Genomic DNA, 22,631 nt, shown 5'->3' on the forward strand with positions numbered 1-22,631 from the left:
GGAGAGCACCAGATGAATGTTTTCCAACTGAACACAGTCTGACCCAACTAGTGTTAAGAAACAGAATAGGGCAACCACTGATACCTAGAGGAAAGCACACCCTGAGGCTAGGGCAAAAGGTTGATGCTGCCTATGATTATATTTCACTCAGAAATTATTCACAATGGACTTTTTGTGTCTAGCTTAGTTCATCCAATGATATGACTAAAAGATTTATATACCATTGTTGACTGTAGTTTTAATTCATTCATACATTTTCATTGATGCTGAGTATTCCTTTATGCTAACACATAACATACACTCTACCCCAGTCATATGTGTGTAGTTTTGTTTTTGGCTAGAGTGAATATATCAAGTTACATGACATATGAATACTAAGTAAAAGATAGTGTTTTATGTAAAATATTACCTCTGAATATCAGACTAAAACATACTATCATGTGCTGCATATAGGCTAGCTGGTGGGGCTAGACTACATGAACACAAAAGTATGGCAAGAGGTACAGCGATAGACAGAAAAAGAACATTTCATTATCATAAGAAAATATACAGATATACCTCATCATATATGAGTTTGTATGAATGCATGTGTGTATGTATGTATGTATGCAGGTATGTAAAACATCCTAAAATACTATGTATCCAGTGATGTATGTTTAAAAAATGCAAAAGCCAAAGTTAACAGAATGAAGTCACTGGATGAAAATATACTAATCCACAATAATAGGAAATGTATACTAAGTTTCCCACTAATAGCTGAGAGAAATGATATTTAAAAAATAAAACAAAACACAGAGCAGTGAGTGTTAAGAGGCTCAGATGGTAACAGCCCTCATCATGCAGGCCTGGCAACTTGAGTTAGATCCTTAGAAGCCACAGTAGATGAGACCCGACTCCTGAGAGCTGTCCTCTGACCTCCATGCCTGTGCTGTGGCCTGTGCACACATTTCCCCACTGTCCCCAACATCACACATACACATGCCCTCACAGAGTAATAATAAGTGAAATGAAAGTGCAAAACCCCTGCAAGAACACAGCAAGGCAAACAATGCTGGAGCAAACCGGATGAGGCTGAGCAGGAAGCAGACTCTCCTGCTACTGCTAGCCCCAACCTCTCACAGGCTACCTTGTCTACTCATGAACACGTACGTACCGTGTGCTAGATACAAAGAGAACTAAGGTCATCATTCATGAGCCTCACACACACAGGGAAGTGGAACAGTTTCATCAAATCTTTGTCCACAGCCAGTGAGACATCAAGGCCTACCATCAAATAGCATCTAGCACCACTAGTACATGGGACACATGGTCTGCCCCTCTAGTCTAAGACATAAAATGGACACAGATGCCATCTGTGAGGAGCTTCCTCCTTTCTGTGGTATTTGTTTCTTTGACAAGTTAAGAGATACTTCACGTCAGATAGAGTCCACGGTAAATGTATAGCTTAGGTGATAGAAGAGAAGAGAGAGAGAGAAGAGGAAGGGGGGGGGCATTCTGGGCCAAGCAGCTGGAGGAACAGTCACACTGGGTAAGGGCTCTGTTGGCCGTCTAGGCCATGCAGTGCACATGCTTAACCCCCTTCTAGGTCAGTACTTCCAGCACCTCTGCTGTACTGCTTTCATCCTGATGAAGAGCCCAAGGGTAGAGATAGTCAAAATAGTCTACGCGGACTTTATCTGTTTGTGTGAACTCTCACTGATAAACAGATATTAAAACGTCTAAAGTGCCAACCTCACCAAAACAGAAAAAAGTAGAGACCTTTGCTTTTGTTTGGTTCCCAAAACATTCCTGCATAAAAAAGAGCTCAAGAAACCAGCAACCCCATCATTACTTTAATATATGATAATATTATTTTAAATTGAGAAAACTGAAAGAATACACCAGTACCAAACTTGGCATAGTCCCACATTGTCATATGCATTAAGATTATCCTAACTTAAATTATCCACAAAGTTCTCTTTTCTCTGATGTGGACATCATATGTGCAAAAATACATATCTTAAAACAGCCCAGTTTTTATAGAAAGGCCTTCCCTTGGTTTTCACACACACCCAGCCTGGCTTTACCAACCATGCTTATTATAGTCCTGTCCACAGAGTATCTGAGCTAATCTTTCCATTGCATGCATCATACAATGGCACCCTCACAGATGTATACTAACTAATCCTTGGCATGGTAAAACCAGTCTGTTATGAGCCACATGGCCAAAGTGAGAAGCAGAAGTGACTAGCCATCAGTTTCAGCAGACCAGGATACACTAGCTGTGTCTTCACTTGGTGCTGTTAGGGCCACATTCCAGGACACTTTCCTACACTGACTTTAGGGGTGCATGCTTCCTTAAACAGAATGACATATATGCAGCCCAATGTTTCCTATTGTGTATAGAAGATTCTATACTCAGGGACATTTTTCAATTAAATAAAAAGCTGGGTGACAGGAACCAATTTGCTTTACCTAGAGTCACTGCTATATATGACATCTTGCATCATATCTGACTTATACGTCAAGAGGTAGGAGCAATCTGGCAGCCATGCCATCCCCAGGCTCCTCCCCTCCTGACTGCTGGAAAGGGAGGATCCTGTAACCTCCAAGGTGCTTGAGTCACTTCCCCAGCCACATTCTTCCAACTTCCAGAGTTTTATGGGAAAACAGTGGTACAAAGAATACAGTGTAACATTTGAAATCATAAGTACACTGAAAAAATTAAGCTCTATCAATTAATAAAAACAAAGCTCAAAAGAAACTCTGATCAGTGTCTGACTATGTTTTAAACATCTGCTATTAGCTTTGATGCCCAACAATAATTTTGTTAGATTTGCATATGTGATTAAAGCAGGTGAAAGGGTCTATTTCCATGCAGAGTGGGGAAGAAACATGATGATACAGGGCCAGAAACAGACTCTGTCAACACTGGATTCCATTCAAAGAAGTCACAGCCATCTACAAAAAGCTTCCTAACTACTGTGGCAAATGAAATGAGATCTTGTTAAAAATAACAACAACAACAACAACAAAACAAACCACAAGCACTCTAATGGTTTCCATTCCTTACCAGCATGCAAGTATGCCAGGTCAGGGTTCTCAATGTCAGGATGCTGCTCTTTCAAGTGGTTTCGAAATTCCACGGGGACATTTGTCCCATAGTCACATTTTGGACAGTTGTACATCTTCACACCTTCATGTTTTCCAGTGTGTAAAATGTGTTTGCGGATATTCTCAGCACAGTTTGACCTAAAAAGTAAGAAAGTAAACGGAATTAGGTTACATAAGTATCATTATGCCACAAATGCTGACACTGGTTGCTTCTGGCACGGTTGCTTCCTTGTTGTAACCAATCAGTCACACAGTTAACAAGTAGGAATCACCCATAGGATGATGTCAGCTCTATAACCCAGGGAGTATGTCCAAAGGTGGTCTTCTGCCTCAGCAATTCAGTTCTATATAGAGCTAAAGGCACAAAATCCCAGGCTTTATATTTAATATCAAATTATTCTGGTACTATTTGAGGGCAGTGAAGGTGTTGGCTTACGCACCAGGATATACCAGCATGGCTGCAGAGAGGTACCAAAGGAAAGTCACTGAGCTCAAAGCACGGAGGAAAGAAAGACTTATGATTTTAGGTTCCGCCGGTAAATGTTGCTTCTACTTATGGTCCTGAGACAACCTGAAGACAGAAAGGTGACAAACAGTCCCTTGATTTGCCCCATATTAGGGCAATATGTTGGTACCAGAAAGTTCCCTGTGATGGTGGAGTTTCAGAGGCCAGACTGGATGCTATAGTTGATGGCCCACTAGCCAAGGAAAACAGGAGTAAGTAGAAAAAAAGAATAAGTCATGCACTGATACTTCCTCAGAACGAAACCCTGCAAACATTCTTGGAAGAAGGCTTCATAAACACATAATAAGGCTGAGATATACCTTTTGTCCTGCCACACAATAAAAGGCCAGGGAACACCCTGATGTCTAATGGTGTCTAATTACATCATGATGCTTCCTTTTCATGGAATATATTAGTCAAGAAGGTGAAGATGGTTACAGTATTAGCCTGTGCTATCATTCACATGTAAAGGAAGTGAGCAAGGCTGGAAATGGAGACTGAGCCCCTTTTTATTCACTCTCAAGGGAATGGAAGAGTGGTTGAAAGGAGGAACAGAATTTCACAGATAGAGTAAGGGGTCTCCTACTGATAGAAAGGATGCTGAGATGCAAGGGAATGAGAACCTTGGATCACAGTGACAGCCCTGCACTGAATCCCAGGTTACTGGGGAAAGCTTCTGCCACCACTATGCTCATGATATGTAGACATTCAGCAAATGTGCACTTCCTCTAAGTACAGTTAGAATGGTTAATGTGGAAAATAAGTCCCTCTAGGCCATTGAAAGCAAAGCTACTTTAGAAAGACACACATCAAAATGCTAATACAGCTAATACTGAAATGCTTTACTCTTTTTACTTTCCAAAAATACTTTAAATTTTACATACTAAAAATTAAAAAAAAAATTAACATCACCATGTGTGGGGATAGAACTGGAACTACAGAGATTTTCCAGCTAATTCCAAAGTGCTTTGGGTCAAGGCTCGGCCAAGCTGGCTGTTAAATGCCTCTTTGAGCTTAGACAGAATATGCATAAGCTAGGTGATAAACAAATACATATTTCATTTCCCTTGTATCACACTGATTACTAAATCTGTTTTGCACATGAATTCCCTATTGCTAATCAACAGTGAAAAGAAGAACAGCACACATGTGCTACTAGCCTGGTGAACGTGACACCACCACTTGAGCCTGTGAGGTCAGGATTAGTAAGGTAATTGTTCCAGCTTAGGACAAACTGCCTTTCACAGGCTCACATGCTGAAGGCTGCTCCTCAGCTGGTGGTGCTAATTTTGGAAGGTGCTGTATACTTTAGAGGGCGGGCACACTTAGCTGGGGCACTGGTGGTACTAAGGGGCTCCACCTTGCTTTGCATCCTTCTCTATCCAGGGAGGGTTTCCTGCCTCTCACCCTCAGTCATCTTCCTCCTGCTAAACTGCTTCTTTCACATCAAATATCATCACTGACACAAGAATCACTGGAGTAGTAATTTTACAGAAAATCAAATGAATATAGCAAAGAAAAGTTGATTCCTGAAGTAACAGTCTAGTAAGTGGTTATGGTTTCTGTTGGGGGCCCATTTGGACTCAAGTACATTAGAATAGTGCCTTTCACATGGCAATTTTCCAGCACAGTACACAGAAAGAAAGGACTGCAAAACCACTCAGATGTACAGACACCCTTGAGATCAGGTTAAAGGTAGTCCAACAACACAAATACCCCCTCTATGTTAGTAAAATCGAAGAAGGTAACAAGGCCAAGGTTCCAGAATGAAGAAGCTTCAAACTGTTTTACCCAAGTGAATAATGAACTTATATTGAGTTTATCACTCAAATGTCACTTTATCTGATATATAATTAGCAAAACACCTTTCCTGCAGACTGGCTGTACAAAGCCATGATACCATGGATACATGTGCATGCAAGACGTCCTCTGATCACCCCTGCTAAGAACTACAAAGCAAGCACCTAGAGGACAGAAGAGGCGAAAACTGAGGGGCCAGGACTTTCATCTCTGAATTTCCCTCTTCTGCCATTGGAATCTCCATGTGCCAAAGAGTTTATTCTACCTCCCTCTGCACCCTGTCTTCAGCAAAGCTAATTTATGAGGAATAAAAATTATTAGAAATGTGCTAAGGAGTTCTAGGCATACTTTCAATACTCAGAAGAGCTCTCTGTCTCGCGTGATTGAGGATGAGATCCAAGAGACCCTCTCTGGACAAAGAAGAATGCAAACAAGAAAGCATAAGCACCTGCCCTGGGATAGAACAGGACAGTTGAGGAACCCTGGTTCTGGACCTGCAGGAAGATGTGTTCTATATCCCATCCTCCTGCTGGAGATACTTCAAGCCAGTAGGCTGCTGAGGGGCAGAAAACTTAGGCATGAGGTCAGGCAGCCCAGACTCCATTTCCAATCCGTAAATGCCAACCAACTCTATGTAGGGCTCTGTAATCTAAGACAATTACTTTAATTCTGAGATCCTGGCCCCTTAACTATAAAGCAAGGATAAGAGTTTCAAATCACCTATACCTTGGATTTAATCTTTATAAAAGGAAAATGCCATGCACACAGTTTCACCAGGATCTAAGAGTAGTTCAAAGCTGCCCAATGGTTCACATTTGGACCCTAGGTCTTCTAAAATAGCATGGAGGAACAAAGGGCAGAAGTGTGGAGCACATGCACCCAGGCTCTGACACACAGTAAGCAGCAGCTATCAGCAGAGACAAACTACTGAACCTGAGGATCTCATGGAGAATGCTGGCACCTGTGACTGTCATTTCTAAACTCAATGGCTACAATTCCAGGTTACAAGGACTACCAGGTGGCTCACAGCTGAGGAAAGACACCAGACACTCAGCAGGAAAAAGAGGATTTACCACTGTGGGAGTGCAGAAGGGAGATTTAACGGCTCCAAAGGTTGAGATAATCACTGAGGACTTGCCAGGACCAAAACCCCAAATACTGTTTTGTTAAGAATCACATTTAAGAGTTTTAATTTTAAATTAATTCTTTGAAAATTTCATGCATATTCACACCCTACTCCTTCTGGATCTACCCTCTCTCCCCACATAGACCCCCTTCTTCTCCAACTTTATATCCTTTAAATTTTTAATATGTTCCTTAATTAATTTATTGTGTGTGGATGCAATCATGCTACAGTGGGTGTGTGAGTGTCTGGAAGTCAACCGAGGTTCTCTCCTTCTATCATGTTCATCCAAGTAATCCAACTCAGGTTCTCAGATATGGCATTAAGCACCTTTACCTACCAGGCCATTTCACTAGCCCCTTTTGTTATTTTCTAACCCACCGAGTCCAATTTGTGGCTGTCCGGATACACATGGTAATGGTACACCCTTAAAGAAAAGGAACACTCCCTCCCCTTGAGGCTATCAGCTAAAAACAGAACTGAATAAGATAACTGTCTTAGTCAGGGTTTCTACTGCTCTAACAAAACACCATAACCAAATGTGGTTTATTCCATTTAATCTTCTACATCATAGGCCATCATCAAAGCAAGTCAGGGCAGAATCTCAAGCAAAACCTGGAGGCAGGAGGTGAAGCAGAGACCTTGAAGGGGTGCTGCTTGCTCCTCATGGCTAGCTCAACCTGCTTTCTTACACACCCCAGGACCATCTATCTGCCCAGGTGCACAACACCCACAATGGACTGGGTCCTTCCACATCAATCACTAATTGAGAAAAATACCCCACAGGCTTGTCTAAAGGCCAATCAACTGTGGTTCCCTGGACTCAGATAACTGTAGCCTGTATCAAGGTGGCAAAAAAGAAGCAACAAATGAACAAAAACACCAGGACAACTAATCTTCGTCTGTTATACACTAATACAGTACTATTAAGCATAACCTTTCTTTTTCTTGCTCATCCTCAAGATGTGATGTTAATCTTAACATCACAATATAAAACACAGTATATCTTTAAAAGCCCCCCAGTCTTTAAAAAGTAAAATACTTTAAAAGTTCAGTCTCTTTAAGACATGCAAGGTCTCTCTCAAAGTTCAAAGCCTCTCTAAAGCAGCTAACTTCTCTAACATATCCAGTCTTCTTGAATTTCCGAAGACTCTAAAATCAAAATGGCTCACTCGTGTACTCCTGTAAAAATAAAAAATGTAGAGAGCTGCGTGTAGCCGCACCCTAAAGATGGCGCTGGCTTCCACCCTCTGCCTTCCCGATGGCAAACACTCTTTGTGGTAAACAGCTCCTTATTTGGCTATGGCTGGATTCGTGTGCTGCTGGCATATGCGTGGACCTGTGGATAGTGCCCATGTGGCTGCCTGGGGTTGGCAGCCCAGCCCTACTTAGGTGCTGGGAGAGGCTTGCCCAGGAGAGAGACAACGCAACTAACAAGGGTCCTGAATAAACTGTTTTAAGGAGAGCCCCGTTGTTGCGTCATCCTTGCTGGTCGAGGCGTGCGCGACAAAAATCCCAAGTTAAATACTTTCTTACTTCATAAAGAAGAACTTCACAAATCAGAGCAAAGCACAGATTAACAGGATAAATATCTCTGTGTCCAATGTCAGGGTTGAACTCATGATTTTATAGGTTCCAAGGGGCCTGACAGTCCAACTTCTCTGCCTCTGCAGTTCACAGCACACACAGCCTGTCTGGTAGGCACAGGCAGGCTCCACTGCACAGGTGCTGTTGCCCTTGGTTGGTATCAGATAGTATTCCTATCTCCAAAGTCTTGGGGTCTCTGCTGCAACTGGGCTCTGCCTTCACCAATGCCTCCCCTGGACTGTCTTCAAGGACACTGGCCCTGCCACAAGGTACAAAACAACAATCTTGGGGCTTCTACTTCAACTGAGGATACATCTTCACCAATGGCCTTTCAACGTACCAAGCCCCAGCTGCTCTTTACAACCACTTCATGCCTTTAAAACCATCTGGGTTGACTCTTACGATTACCAAGTATAGCCTTGAGGCCTTCATGACCACAGTTTCTGTGTGCTGACACCAAGGAAACACTTTCCAGAAAATTTCACCTCAGTGATGTTGATTGATTCTTAACCACAGATGATTCTTTAGTCCCAGTCAACCAGCATCAATTCCCAGCAAAGCAAGGTTTGACTTTGGCAGTGCTGACTTCCTGTTAATCACAGTCAATTCTTCAGCCCCACAAATTCTTAATTCAAAATATGGCATGGTCTTGATACAGTCTTTATGGGACTCATAAACTTCCCTTTAAAACATCACAAATCAGGCCTCCATTGTCTTCACTACTATCAGCATTATCATCTAAGTTCCCACAACAGCTCATGGAACTCTGCACACTCAATGGCTTCTCTAGCAAAAAGTTCCAAAGTCTTTCCATAATACCCACCCCCAGCACACGCTCAGGTTTGTCATACTAATGCCTCAAGAACTATTACCAATTTCTGTCATAGGGTATCTCTTGCTGTAACAAAACACCAAGAGCAAAAAAACAAATTGGGAAAGAGAGTTTATTTTTCTTACACTTGCAGATCAGTTCATTAGTGAGGGAAGTCAGGACAGGGGCTGCTGTGCAATAATCCTTCTGTACACTATAAATATGTATTGCTCTCATTGTTAATAAAAAGTTGATTATCCGATAGCTGAGCAGGAAGAGATTGGGCAAGACAGTCTGAAGCAAAAAGAATGCTGGGATGAAGAGGGGCGGAGTCAGAGGAGTTGCCAACAGATGCAGAGAGAAGTGAGATGAGCATGCAGTACTGGGATAAGGTACCAAGCCACATAGTAGAGTGTAGATAAAAACATATGGGTTAATTTAAATGTAAGAGTTAGCTAGTAACAAGCCTGAGCTATTCGCCAAGCATTTATAAGTAATATTAAGTCACAGTGTTAGTTATTTGGGAAATAGCTGCCAGGACAGGAACACTTATGCCTGCAGGGGTCTGGAAGCAGGAACTGGAGCAGAGGACACAGAGGAAAGCTGCTTTCTGGCTTTCTCCTCATGGCTTGCTCACTCAAACTTCCCATGTCTAGGAAAGCTTAAAACAGAAAGACCCAAGAAGACTTCTCCCAAGGAATATGGAAACAGAAAACAACTATAGGAAGGAGAATTTGACCAGCAGAAGTGATGAGAGATTTGTGGAGCTGCCTGTAGGTTGTACAGAAAGATCCAGGGATGCAGCTTTTGTGAGTTTTCAATTATGTTGTGGTACACTTCTTAGTGATACAGCTGCTTCTGAGTCATCCTTGCTCCTGTAAGTAACCCTTCACTCACACTCTTCATAGCAATCACAATAAAAATTCACAATAAAAAATCACAAAAAAAATCAAGTTGGATTTTGGTCTGCCACAGCTTTCCTTTCTGGGTGAGTAGGTGTGTGTGTGTGTGTGTGTGTGTGTGTGTGTGTGTGTGTGTTTCCCCATGAAGAGTTTTTCATGTAACAAACATGTACTAAAAGCAATTAGAGGTATGCTAAAATGTAGACAAACTCATATATACACAAAGAAAATCAGTTACCTCAAAGAGATATTGTACAAATATTTCTGTATGCATACAGTATAAATTCACACTGGTGCTTAGAAAAAGTCCATGAATACTAAACAGTGACAGTCTGAAAAGTGGACTGGAAGTAGAAATAGTGATCCAAGAGACATGATAAACCCCTACACAGCTAAATCTATTACAGGAGAAAATAGTGATGTGCTATTTATAATTAAAAGATGGAGGATCCTAAATTTATAGCTAATACCAAGAAAAAAAAAATAAGTGAAATGATGTACTTTTGAAAATTATACTTATGAAATCATTATCAAATTAAGAGGGATGGCTTAGAAGTGACAACTAATTTCAGAAGGCAAACAGGACTTATTCTATGCACAGTCATGGGTTAAAGTATTTTCTGACAAACCAAATCACAATGAATTCCAGATAGATAGCATTATATAGCTTCAAAAATTGTAGAAGTAGTTAAAAGTGATTTAATTGAATATAGGAACTAAATACCTAAAGAATGAAGATAAATATATGATGACAGTGTGAAATTGACCTAAATCACCCTAAAGAAAGAATTCAGAAGAGAGGAGGGTTTGGAGTAGACAGAGTCTACTCTAATATACGAAATATAAGGAAGCATACACCCACGTAGAATATGCATCTGTTAACATGTGTGCATATATGTGCATATATATGTATGTACAGATGTGCTTAAAATTATTATTTTAAAAGGCATTTATTTGGAATATTGCTTGACCAAATTATGTTTATAAAATAATCACAAACACATTTTATAAGCAAAGCGTTGATATTATTCTATCTGGACCCCCGAGAGCATGTTTTCCTTATCTCCCCTTTAGTTTGAGAGTCAACACACTGAATCCCAAAGTGACTTTCTAATCAGGCGTTATATGTGCAACCACACAGGTACAGTGATGCCACATCTTCATTTGTTCTATAGCATAATATGAATGCCACATGACAATCAATGATTCTACTTTTCTCACTTCTCTTTCCACAACATACTAGCACAAAATCCAATATCATTGTATATAGTATCTGCTTCTTTGTTAAATATTGCTTTAGAAAAAAAAATGTGACTTTTATTCAGACATAAAGTGTATGTAGGATATAATGAAGGCTGGGATCATAAAGTCAAATATAGATTTCAGCACACAAATACTGCAAAATTTTACAAATCAAAAACCATAAATGTATTGGAAATAATTTATAAGATCTGCATGAAGGCTTATAAAGCCCTCTTTAAAAAGTTCTGTACTCAAGATGCCAATAGATATTATGATCTACTATGAACACAAAAGTAGTGAGGTAGGGAGGCTCCTTATTCAGGTTAAGGCAACACTACCCACTGCATTCTACCCATAGAAACTCACAATGTATACTGCAATAAAAATTTCTGAAAGTTTTACTTTCAAAATATTTATTTAAAATATTTATTTTTAATTATGTATATATGCATTGGAGTAGAGGTCTGTGAGTGCAGATGCCTCCGTAGCCCAGAAAAGGGTGTTAGGTCCTCTGAAGCTTGAGTTACAGGTGGCTGTAAGCCACTTGGTATGGATGCTGAAAAAGCAGTAAGATGTTCTTAGCCCCTAAGCCATCTCTCCAGCCCGAAAGCATGTTGACTTTTGTTGAGCAATTTGCTTCCAACTTTCTGATCACAGAATGGTACTCTAAGTGCACATCATCTCATGAGGCTGTCCTAATGGTTGACGTACACGATCTAAGCATGAAGGATTTTACTACCATTGCTATAGCTAGTTTTCTCACCAGACGAAGTGCCGCAAATACCTGGACGATCACCAGCGACTGCTTCACTGCGTATAAGAGTGATTTCAATCTGTTTGAATACAAACAGACTCACTCCAACAGTCACAACTGATATGACCACACATGAGGTATCTATCATACCTGCAAAGTTTAACAGGTAAGAACACATATATTCACTGTTCAAAAGATTTTAAACTCATTCATGAAAATAATTACTATCATTAAGTCCTAAAATAATTATATCAAACTAAACAGTAAACCCTTATTTATGTAAGTGTCTAGAAAGCAGGTTTTACAGAATCTTTGTAATAAAAATTCAAATGAATAGAGTAATTCAAAGAAAACCTTTATATCAACAGAAAAGGCCATCCTATTGTCAAGACAGTGTCACCTACTCATAAATCCCCTGGGTAAGCCCCTAGCCCAGGAAGACAACAAACAGCGAGGCAGAGGAGACTCCCAGGCTTCCAACAGTCACAGGAAGTGAGTGTCCCTGTGTGCTCTCCTGTTTGTCTCACAATCTGGGTAAGATAGCTCGAGAGCCACACATACTCCGTTACCACTATGTTCTCCCTGAGGACCCACAAGGAAAAAACGAGAATAATCTGAGATCATCGATTGATCACCTGTGCTGCTTAAATTTAAAGTTGATTAAAATCAGTAAGAATAAAGAAATTCTTGGGGTTTGGAAAAATGGCTCAGTGCTCAAGGTCACTGGCTGCTCTTGGAGAGGACCCAGACTTAGTTCTAGCTTCAGTATGGCGGCTTATAACTGTAAATCCAGTTCTAGAGAATCTATATATAAATATATAAACATACACAAACAGGTGACTATTGAAGATTATAAAAGGAGTACTTTTGATTAATTTTTAAAATAGAAAAAGCCCCAGCAGGATAAAGAATGAATAAATGGTACATAAATGGAGAGATATAAATGTTTATGTGCACAGGATGTGACCAATGTCTCTAGAAACAAAGGGAATACAAATTAAAAACTAAAGGAACACAGGTTGAAATCTAAGAAGACTAGGAGCTTTAAATATCAGAAGCAGAAAATGAACACTACTGCTAACAGTACAAGGAAGGAGAGTTATCGCCCAGCCTGAAGGTGTGACTTCAGAACACAGCAACAGGTCTCACGGGTCAGTCGCAGGACTGTTTTTGCTCATCCTGAATACACCCTGGAAGGGCCAGCTCTTCCCTAGCAGTGCCAGACAGTTCTGCAGAATAATGTCTCCCACTGAGAAACTGGGCTTTGATCTAGACCAAAGAGGTCTTGATGGTGGGTGCAGGAGGAAAAGGTTTGGCTACTGCACAGGATTATGAACATCTTCCCAAGCTGAGAAGGCCTGCTGTGCGCAACACCTGATTTTTTTACATGTGTTAACAAACAAACACCATCTCCATTAAACAGAATAAAGTACTAAGATGGAAAGACTCCTAAAAAGTAATATTAAGTTAAAAGAAGTTTAGTCTAAAAATGATGCATTATAGGGTCCTTTCAGCATTTCAAACATAAATACATGCATGGTTAAGGTGTTAATGAGTAAGATGCCCCATTAATTTTAATGGTAATCATTGTTATGTTTAACACAATGTTTTCCACATCTAAGGAAACTATTGGGATTTGCTTCATATATTTTTGGATCACCAAGATTACTTGTGATAACATCTTTGTGACAAATGTGAAGTGAATCTGATCACAATACAATTTCAAAAACAACTGGATTTTACAGTTCTCTGTAAAATGGAAACATTCAATGTCATGGAGGAAATGCCATACTGGGAGAGATGTGCTGAAGCACAGGATACTCACCTTTTCCCAGCCAGTCTGAGGGACTTAAGAATCATAGCACAAGATGAGAAGAAAGGAACCAGAATCAGGAAGAGGTGACCACACTCCGACAAGGAAAGAATCTGTGGGGTGTGTGTGTGTGTGTGTGTGTGTGTGTGTGTGTGTGTGTGTGTGTGTCAGGGGGTACACAGTAGAACCTGCTATCTCTCACAGTAACAAGATCCTGCTAAGAAGTGAGAGGCAGGGGAAAGGCCAGTTAGGTCATCTGTAGGAGTCCACAGGGCAGAAAGGGCAGGCTGGGGGTGGGGTACGTGGGAAGACTCTAGCCTTTCAAACTACCAATTACAAACAGTATAATGCGTGTGCAGAAGAGGTAAGTTCTAGGAGAGTGTTGGCAAGTTAGATATTTAAAAAGAGTGGATGGGCCACCAAGGCAGCTCTGTGGGTAAAAGTCCTTGCTATGAGAGCCTAAAGGCCTGTACCTGATCCTTGGATTCCAAGTAAAGGAGGGAGAAAGAGAAGTGACTCCAAAACTGTCTGCATCTATACTGGCATGTGTGCTCCATCCTCCGCACAAACTGTGCAGACAGACAGACAGACATGCAGGCATACATACATGCATACATATATACATACAGGCAGGCAGATGGGCACACACACTCACACAACCTGGAGAGGGGGAACCACTAATGGTAACCAAATGATCATCCTATAAATACAATTATAGAAGGCCAGATCACTGGATCTTTTTGAGGCACCTGAGGTGATGCTGAAGTAGATTCTTTGAAATACTTTCTGTAATAGTAAATTTCAACTGGAAAATGTCTCCATCACTCTGCTTTAAATTTATTAAAAGCCTCCCTGAAACTGGTAGTTTTCTATCAAATAGGAAAATATTTATTAGATCAGTTAGTTATAATTTTTATCTTATATAGATTGTAAATGCCTTTTGAAATCAGTTCTTATAGCAATACAAATAGAGATGCATTCCATCCAGGGAGCTGTGTGGCAAGTAAGAGCAACACACAAGTGGTTCTGCTGAGGTGCCTGAGGGGACTTGTGTAAGTGTCCAACTACACACTTCTTTACTAACTTCCATGGATCCAAGTGATTCTGATGAAAATCCTTACTACAAATTCACTTAGCCATTGATGTGGCAACTGCCTGTGAGGTATGTTGACTACCACATCCCACTGTGAATCTTGTTGCTTTACCATTTGTTTCTCACACTCGTTTCCACTGAAATTATTATTCATTCATTTCTGCTGATGGTATCTATATCTAATGAGAGAAACAATTTACTTTAGATCTAACAACTTGGGGGCTGGAGAGATGGCTCAGAGGTTGAGAACACTAGCTGTTCTTCCATAGGTCCTGAGTTCAATTCCCAGCAACCACATGTTGGCTCACAACCATCTATAAAAAGATCTGGTGTCCTCTTCTGGCCTGCAGGCATACAGGCCGGCAGGATACTGTATGTATAATATCAATATAAATCAATCAATCTTAAAAAAAAAAAAAAACAACAAAAAAAAACTAACAACTTCATTTCTACCATCCACTCTATTGAGAAACAACAGGAATCACAAGGAGGAAATGGTAGCTTCCAGGACTCTGACTGTTTTTCTCTGATAGAAACCCAAATCATACATCAGAACTTTATACACATACCATTACACGTAAGTACCTTGGGAACAGGACACACATTATATTGTGTGTGTGGTGACTGAAATGCAAGTTAGAGATGAGCCACCCACATCTCAAGAAGGAAGTAGAGCAAGCCCTGGAGAACCTAGATTCCTTTAGAAACAAGCAGGGAACATTTCATCAAGATTCCCACCTCCTAATTCATGATACATCCTTAGTAAGATGGAAAACAAAATCAAACCTAGAGTAGACTAGATTTTTCATTTAACTCAAGCCAACAAGGTAGACAAATGTGTACCGAAAATGAAGCTCAGATGTTGTGTGCTGTGCACTGATGCCAAATCACCAGTCCAAATGCCCTCCATAACTATGTGCAGCACAGAGTAGAGCCTGACCTTTGGTTAAGTAGGTCTCAGACTGATGCTTGTGGGACTTTGGCAAAAGGACCTATGTGGCTAAAGAGGTCTGGCATCTGTTAGTGAGACATACTACGTAGGTTTTCACTGCAGAAAGAATTCTAAGTCTTCAATATGCTGATGACTGTGTCTGAAAAGGAGAAAAGGGCTATGGCATGCAGAATGTCCTCCCCACTAACCTACATGTATGTCAATAAGTGATAATTTATGGTAACTATCTAATTTTTGCAGTTTTACCAACTCAAGGTAAAATAAGTAAAAATTTTATTGAGCTGAAGAATTTCTTCCCTAGTACCTTTAGTAGTATAGCTTTATTTAGGGCAGAGCAAAGCTTTATTTAGGACAGTTTGAAGATGCTTAAGAAAAAAAAAAAAAAGGCTACCTGTCAGCAGTAACTGGGGCATCCATGCAGAAAAGCAGAGTTTAGTGGGACAGCTGTGGACCTGGGCACACAGACCATCTTACACCCAAAGACTTCTACAGGCTATGTGATAGGGATGGAGCTGCCATTCAAAGTTAGAGGCTACTTACACAGCTGAAAGGAGAATCCATCCCTCACAGCTGGGACACCCAGGAATTGGCAGGCAAGTGCCCAGTATGGGATCAGAGTCAAAGGGCCACACTTGGAAGGAAACTCACTCTCTGGCTGTTTTCACGTTTGTAATGCACAGCCACAATGAAAGGGGAACTTACTTAGCAATGAGAAGGTCATTGAAGGAATCTTCTCTTACTTTTAACTCTGCAGCTTATAAAAACATACTTGTCAAATATTAAACTTAAAATGAATAATCTACTAATTTAATTATTTTAGAAAGAGAATGGAATCTTTTCATAATTCTAAAGTTAAGTGATTAGCTTTGAAGAAAAAAGCAATAGAAAGAATCAATGAGGACCAGAACCACTGAATTTATCTAATAATCTATGACCAGTTGCACAAAAATGCACCCTGTAATCCATTTAAAAATAATAACTGGTTCATTTCAACCCCTGCACACAATGCTTCCCTTTGTCCCTTGTAAGTCTCTCAAATGTCTTATTTTAAAGGAATATATAGTACTCCCGGAAGACATTTTCCCATTTCTATTCTCTCCGACTCCTGCGAGCCCTTGTTCTGTGTGATAAGGCAATCTCCTCCGGGATCTGAGCTGTGTAGTTTCGCACCACGAGTGACAAGGACTCGACTTGAATAACTGCTGTGCGCAGGTTGTAATTATGTCAGCTGGAGTGTTGAACAAGGGGACTGATTAATGTGAGCCCTGGCCCAGGCGCAGTCCCTATCAAAACCTCCGCGCGGGCCAGCAGTGGGGACGGGTTAAAGCAGAGAGACAAAACATGCAGCATCGTCCATGATAGATGAATTGCTCCAACAGTCTCAGGCAGATGTTCCCGGACAGTATAATATACAATTACTCTGCCTTATCACCTTCCCAGGGACAATAAAGCTTCCTCCTTCTATAGCTCATGTGAGTGAAGGCAAAATTAGTTTTACTTTTACAACACTGACTCACTTATCATGTTGCCTTGATTGTGCTTTTACAGCTAAAGAAAACATATATTCCACTTTTAAACTCCAAAGAAAAAGACCTTAAAATAAAACTGAAATCTTGTTTGAAGTCTCTTTTACATTAGAGATACACTGTTTTAAAAGATTGTTTTGTTAAAAAAAAGATGCAAGGAAAGTAATAAAATATGTGTGCATATGTAGTTAAAAACAAGTACAGACATATAACTCAGGAAGATTTGGATTGTATAATCATTACATTCATAACATCATTTTTCAAAAACCAAACAGAAATCATTAATTGGAAAGAACATGTAATTAAAAATATATATATGCTGATATGGGCTACATATTTCTCAGACCGACATGAGCACAGTTTCCTGAGTCTGAGTTGATTCCCAATGACACAAGTGCACAACCACTACCCTTTTCTCGTTCTTCAGGCTTCTTCTCAGGAAGGCTGTGTTCATGGAGGAAAAGGGTGCTTGCTTTTGCAGCCATTTTAATAAAACACAGCAACAGCGTCAGAGCAAATCCACTTCTGGAGAAATACACTGTTTCTATCACCTTTGTTTGTAATTACAGAAATGGTGCTAAAAATGTGTGCAGAGGTATACTACACAGAATCTTCTCAAAGGGCAAAAAGAAACGAGCCTTTGAGTTTTAAAGCTTATAACATGTTATAAAATAAGTTAAAGCCCCATGTCCAGCCATAACAGCCTTGTGTTGATCATATTTATAACAAGACAAAATGGCAGAAATTGTAAAAGAATCAAAGGATAACCAGAAAGCACGTGAGTGAATACATACACAGCCAGCATCAGCCTGTAGGGTGATAGACATGACTTATTCCCACTTTTTAGTGGTTTGATACAACAGACACCAACACTCGGCAGTTATAATACACCCTAAGTCATGAAAACAAATCATGTCCCTCACCCTGAGGAGTGATCTATCTGCTTTCTCTTTCCATATTATACAGCCACTAACTCCAATGCTCCTAAGATCCTTATTACATTTCTCTTAGTATGGCAGATCCCAGTCACACTGCATGTTCCAAGAAATCTGGCAGCTTGAAGAAGCCACAGCAAATTTAAAAATATTTTTCAAAAGAAGTTTTAGCACACTATATTACAGAAAAAAATATGCTTCTCATTGTTGAAGAAGTTTTATGATGTTCCAGTAATTAATTGGGATAAGGCAAACAAAAGGTAAGTAAAAGCAAATGGAACAGGTTGTAAATGTTTGAAAGAGTCCAGTGTCATTACAATAAACAACTCTGTATACTGCAATTGGCTTATGATGTCATTAGAGTGTTCTGTTAGATTTACTGATGTTAGAAAAAATGAGACAACACAAATTATTTAGAACAAGAAAGATGTCATATTTTAAAAGTACATTTAATGAGTGTTCATTAAATGATCACATAGAACTGTTAGGGAGCAGCAAGCAAAATTTAAAAAAAAGTAAAGACAATTCAAGCCTTCTATAAGGATGCAAGGAAGGCTCCAGAGAATGTAGCTCTCCATGTGGGTATGATGAGAGGAGGCTACAGGACTGTATCCTCTCCATATCTAGTGTCTGTTTTTATAACTTTGAACATATGTACTGGCCAGCTACCTTCTCTGATTAATTGCACCCCCATATTTTCTAAAGGCAGTTTTATTGACATTACTGCTATCAGGTTCACACTGATGAGGATTGACATGTGTTCACATGGATCTCCTGAATGCTGGAAAAGCAGGGTGCCCAGATCACACTTCCTGTCACATTCCTGAAGGATATTTCCTCTCCAGAAGAGAGAGTCTCAGAGATGCCATCATTCACAGAGACTCTCTGGCCAAGGCCCTGAAGGATAACTTCTTTGTCCGTTGCATGCCTCCATTCGTTCATCAGGTGAGAATGTACCCATCTTCACACTGGCTCCTAACCTGGCCTCATTTTCTGTCTGCACCTTTGCAATGGTATTTCAAATGATCTCTCATCTTCTGTTATTTCCCTTTGATTCATTTTTTTGTAGCCCACCAGAGATTTCATAATATAGGGATTGAGTACATCATTTACTGGTTCATACTCCCTGGCCACCACTGCCATTTGAGCTGAGCATGTCCTCTCCAGCATGGGCAGTGCTGGTGTTCAGGCACTTCTCTATGGCATAATTCCCTCTGTCCTACAACATAGGCTTCTTGGAGAGAGAAGACAACTTGAAATTGAAGAAACGGTACACTTTAGGAATATAGCACAACAGAACCTTACTTAAAAAACAAACAGAAACTAACATTCTGAGTTTGGAGTAGCAAAATACATTTCCTAAGTTAAAATGTCATCCATTTTTCACTTCAAATACTGTAACCCAAGAAACAAATTATATTATTTAAGTATAAGCTTTCAACATATACCACATTTGTTCCAATGGGAAAATCCTAATTTGTTTTATGGCATTTTTCATATTTGTTTAAAGTTACAACTTAAGACTGAAGAAAAAAAACACTGAAGAAAGGACCATGAAAAGTTAATCAGTACACATTCCAAACCACACAGTGAAAACAGTATTTGAATACAATGATGGGCACAATGCAAGACGGAGGTCTCTAGCCAGGGCCAAGCCAAAGTCATAAACAATAAGAAATGGCGTTTCTGGAGGTAGAGGAAAGATTAATACTGGAGGGAAAATACCAGGTGACATATTAGCTATGGAAGAGTAAATTCTAGCTTATTTAAACTATGCCTCATTTGAAGCTAAGCAATAAATGATAGTAGTAGTCAGTGTTTGAGTCTAGATCATTTTCACAGAGTAAGAAAATAATGCAAGTATTGAAAAGCCAACGGTTGGTGCTATGTTCTCATAAAAAGACAGAGCTCCAAGATAAGTAGAAGACAAGGCATTGTCTGTATAGAAGTGCTTAAGGCAAAGACCAGATGTCCACACACTTCATCATCTTGCTCTACAAAAGGAGTTAATCCATCATAAGATAGGCTGCTACAGAAGCTACAGAGGGGAACGAGGACCCCAACACAACCTTGTCTCAGAAAAGGACTCCATCACCATTTTCTAAACATTCAAAGGTTTTCTGTTTCTCTTTTTCCCATGATGCTCATGTAGGTCCCAGAGAGACACTATTTCGGAATAGGTTGAAACAAAGGAGATGAGAACAGAATGATACATTTGGAATCCTAAAATTCTGAATGAACAAACTTATCAATATTTAAGACCCATAAAAGTCACTGTTTTTGGAATGCCAGGATGATGATATATACAATACTCCATTGACTGCTGACGGCTCCTCCATGGAGTTACAAGTATGTGCCTAACAAGCTTTGTGGCATGAACTTTCTTCTAACTGCTGGGGATAGAGACAGTGACATGGGAAAGTGTTTTGTTGTGTGATAATAACCCTGGTGTCTGAGGAATAAATTATTATGCAAGAGACTATTGCCCCAAAAATATTTTCTATTTTTTTCATCTCTAAGGCCTTGCTCCCTATCACAATACATACAGATATATCTAACTACCACCCCAGGGACTGTCCATAGTAATTCCTTGTAGAAAGACCATCCCTAAAGATAGCTTTGGCCCTCTATTAATGACTGAAATTGGGATTCAACACAGCAGGTTAAATAAACATGTTTATCTCGATTCTACTTTAGGAGACAGCAGAGGGAGTGTGGTCACTTGGTATTGGCGATGGCTCTTCTAATTAACCTGTGATCTCAGTGCACTTCAGCGGCATCAGTGAGCACAACCCTCACCTGTGCCGGTGAACAGACGGGGCAGGAAGACTGGCTTCATTTGAAGAGAAAAGACAATTTGTAATTCTCAATGCTACAGAGTCTTCTATGATTCCATGGATCAGTTGTTAATATTTATTACATTTTTGGAATAAAAGTATCACTATTAACCAAAGTGAAGGGATAAATTATGGGATGAAACAGCAGATAGCCTGCCAGCGTGACTCAAATGATTTCAAGTCTATCTATAGGTTTGTGTGGTATAGCAAAGACAGTGAAGTGTGTAAGACAAGCTGTGTGTGAAGACAACTGCAGACAAAACACGAGAGACAATGCTCAAACTAAAACACAAACTACAACAGCGACATGGATGGAGACAACAGGAACTGCTTCCCACAGGGTGAACTCACTTAATGTGAATGAGAGACACAGCTGACAGAAAAGCAAGTAAAGATTTCCACACTTGCAACCTTCGAAACCATCCCTGGATGGATAAAGTTAGGGACGCTGGCTTCATTCTGTGAGGGACAACCTAGGAAAACTCTACTGACACTTATCAGAAGCTTCCACCCACACAGAACTAGCACTCAGACAAATGCTAGGTGAATACAGAAGCAGCATGTCTTCACTACACTGACACCTGCCTGTGAAGGGCTGAACTGTGCAGGTCGCAAGCATGCAAAGGTGATCTGCATGCAGGTGAGCACCACTCACAGTCTAAAGGATGCATGTTTTCTAGAAGAAATCCAGACTTTGAAGGAAGCCATGCACTCACCATTACCTTATCAAAACTATGAACCCAACCTAGGCTTCCAGTCTTTCTGAATAATGCATGAGGCTCTATCATCTAAAGTTTGAACCATCAAGAGGAGCAGCTAACAGAGAAGAGGAAGTGGAGGAAACTCCGTGAAGGGCAGTGAAGCAGCAGAGTGTTACTTTAAGACAAAAGTTTGACTCAAAGTTTCTTGTGATCTGAAGAGGAGGAACTATTTTTAATTAGTGGAAATAAACAAATAGTTTTAAATGTAAATTGTATCTAATATTAATGCCAGATATTTTCATCTTATAATTTTTATGACTTTTGTAATTTGATACAATTAAAATATTTAATGTTAGTCCAGAGTTATTGGAAAAGGAATTGTTTGATTCATTTAACATGTCTCATTTCATTTCTTCCTCTTCTATACAACCACGTTTTCCCTCTCTTACTATTCAGGGGTAAAGCCGAGCAGCACAGGAAGCCATGGGAAGGAAAATAGGAACCATCTCAGGAGATGATCCAAAAGGAGAAAATTACCCCCTGTGGACTCTGTCTCCCTAACTCAGGATGCTGCAGACACAAATCCCAGACAAGAACAATGAATCCTGCTGTATGCTGAACTGGTAACGACACAGTGCCACAAACATTTGTCTTATATTTGATTATGTGTAGTAACACTGTTCCTAAATGAGTGTTATCATCCATGACCTAAAAACATGTTTACAATGGACATATTTTATAGAAATGCATGTATCAGAAATTAAAATAAAATTTCAAGTGGAAGATCATAACTCTAAGGATTTGGTTAAGTATCTTAAAATTTCCCAAACATATCAAGTTATAATTAAAAATAAGACAAAATTCCGCTAAAGCTAAAAATATTTATCCCCGAAGTTGCCAGTATGGGCACAGACTCCAAACACTTTGAGCAGCAGCCAAGCCCTAGCACTTGGGCCA

At 40.0% G+C, this 22,631-nt stretch overlaps 1 protein-coding gene across 1 annotated transcript in view; it reads right to left on the bottom strand.

Annotated features, from left to right (window-relative positions):
• Positions 1-22,631, bottom strand: part of Znf407 (zinc finger protein 407) — a 410,446-nt gene that overhangs the window by 112,216 nt on the left and 275,599 nt on the right. The window contains exon 8 of the mRNA XM_036204673.1: positions 3,053-3,231. Coding sequence (XP_036060566.1) covers positions 3,053-3,231 — 179 coding nt within the window. The remainder of the gene's footprint in view (positions 1-3,052; positions 3,232-22,631) is intronic.

This window comes from Onychomys torridus, chromosome 13, assembly GCF_903995425.1.
Source record: "Onychomys torridus chromosome 13, mOncTor1.1, whole genome shotgun sequence".
NCBI classification, from domain to species: Eukaryota; Metazoa; Chordata; class Mammalia; order Rodentia; family Cricetidae; genus Onychomys; species Onychomys torridus.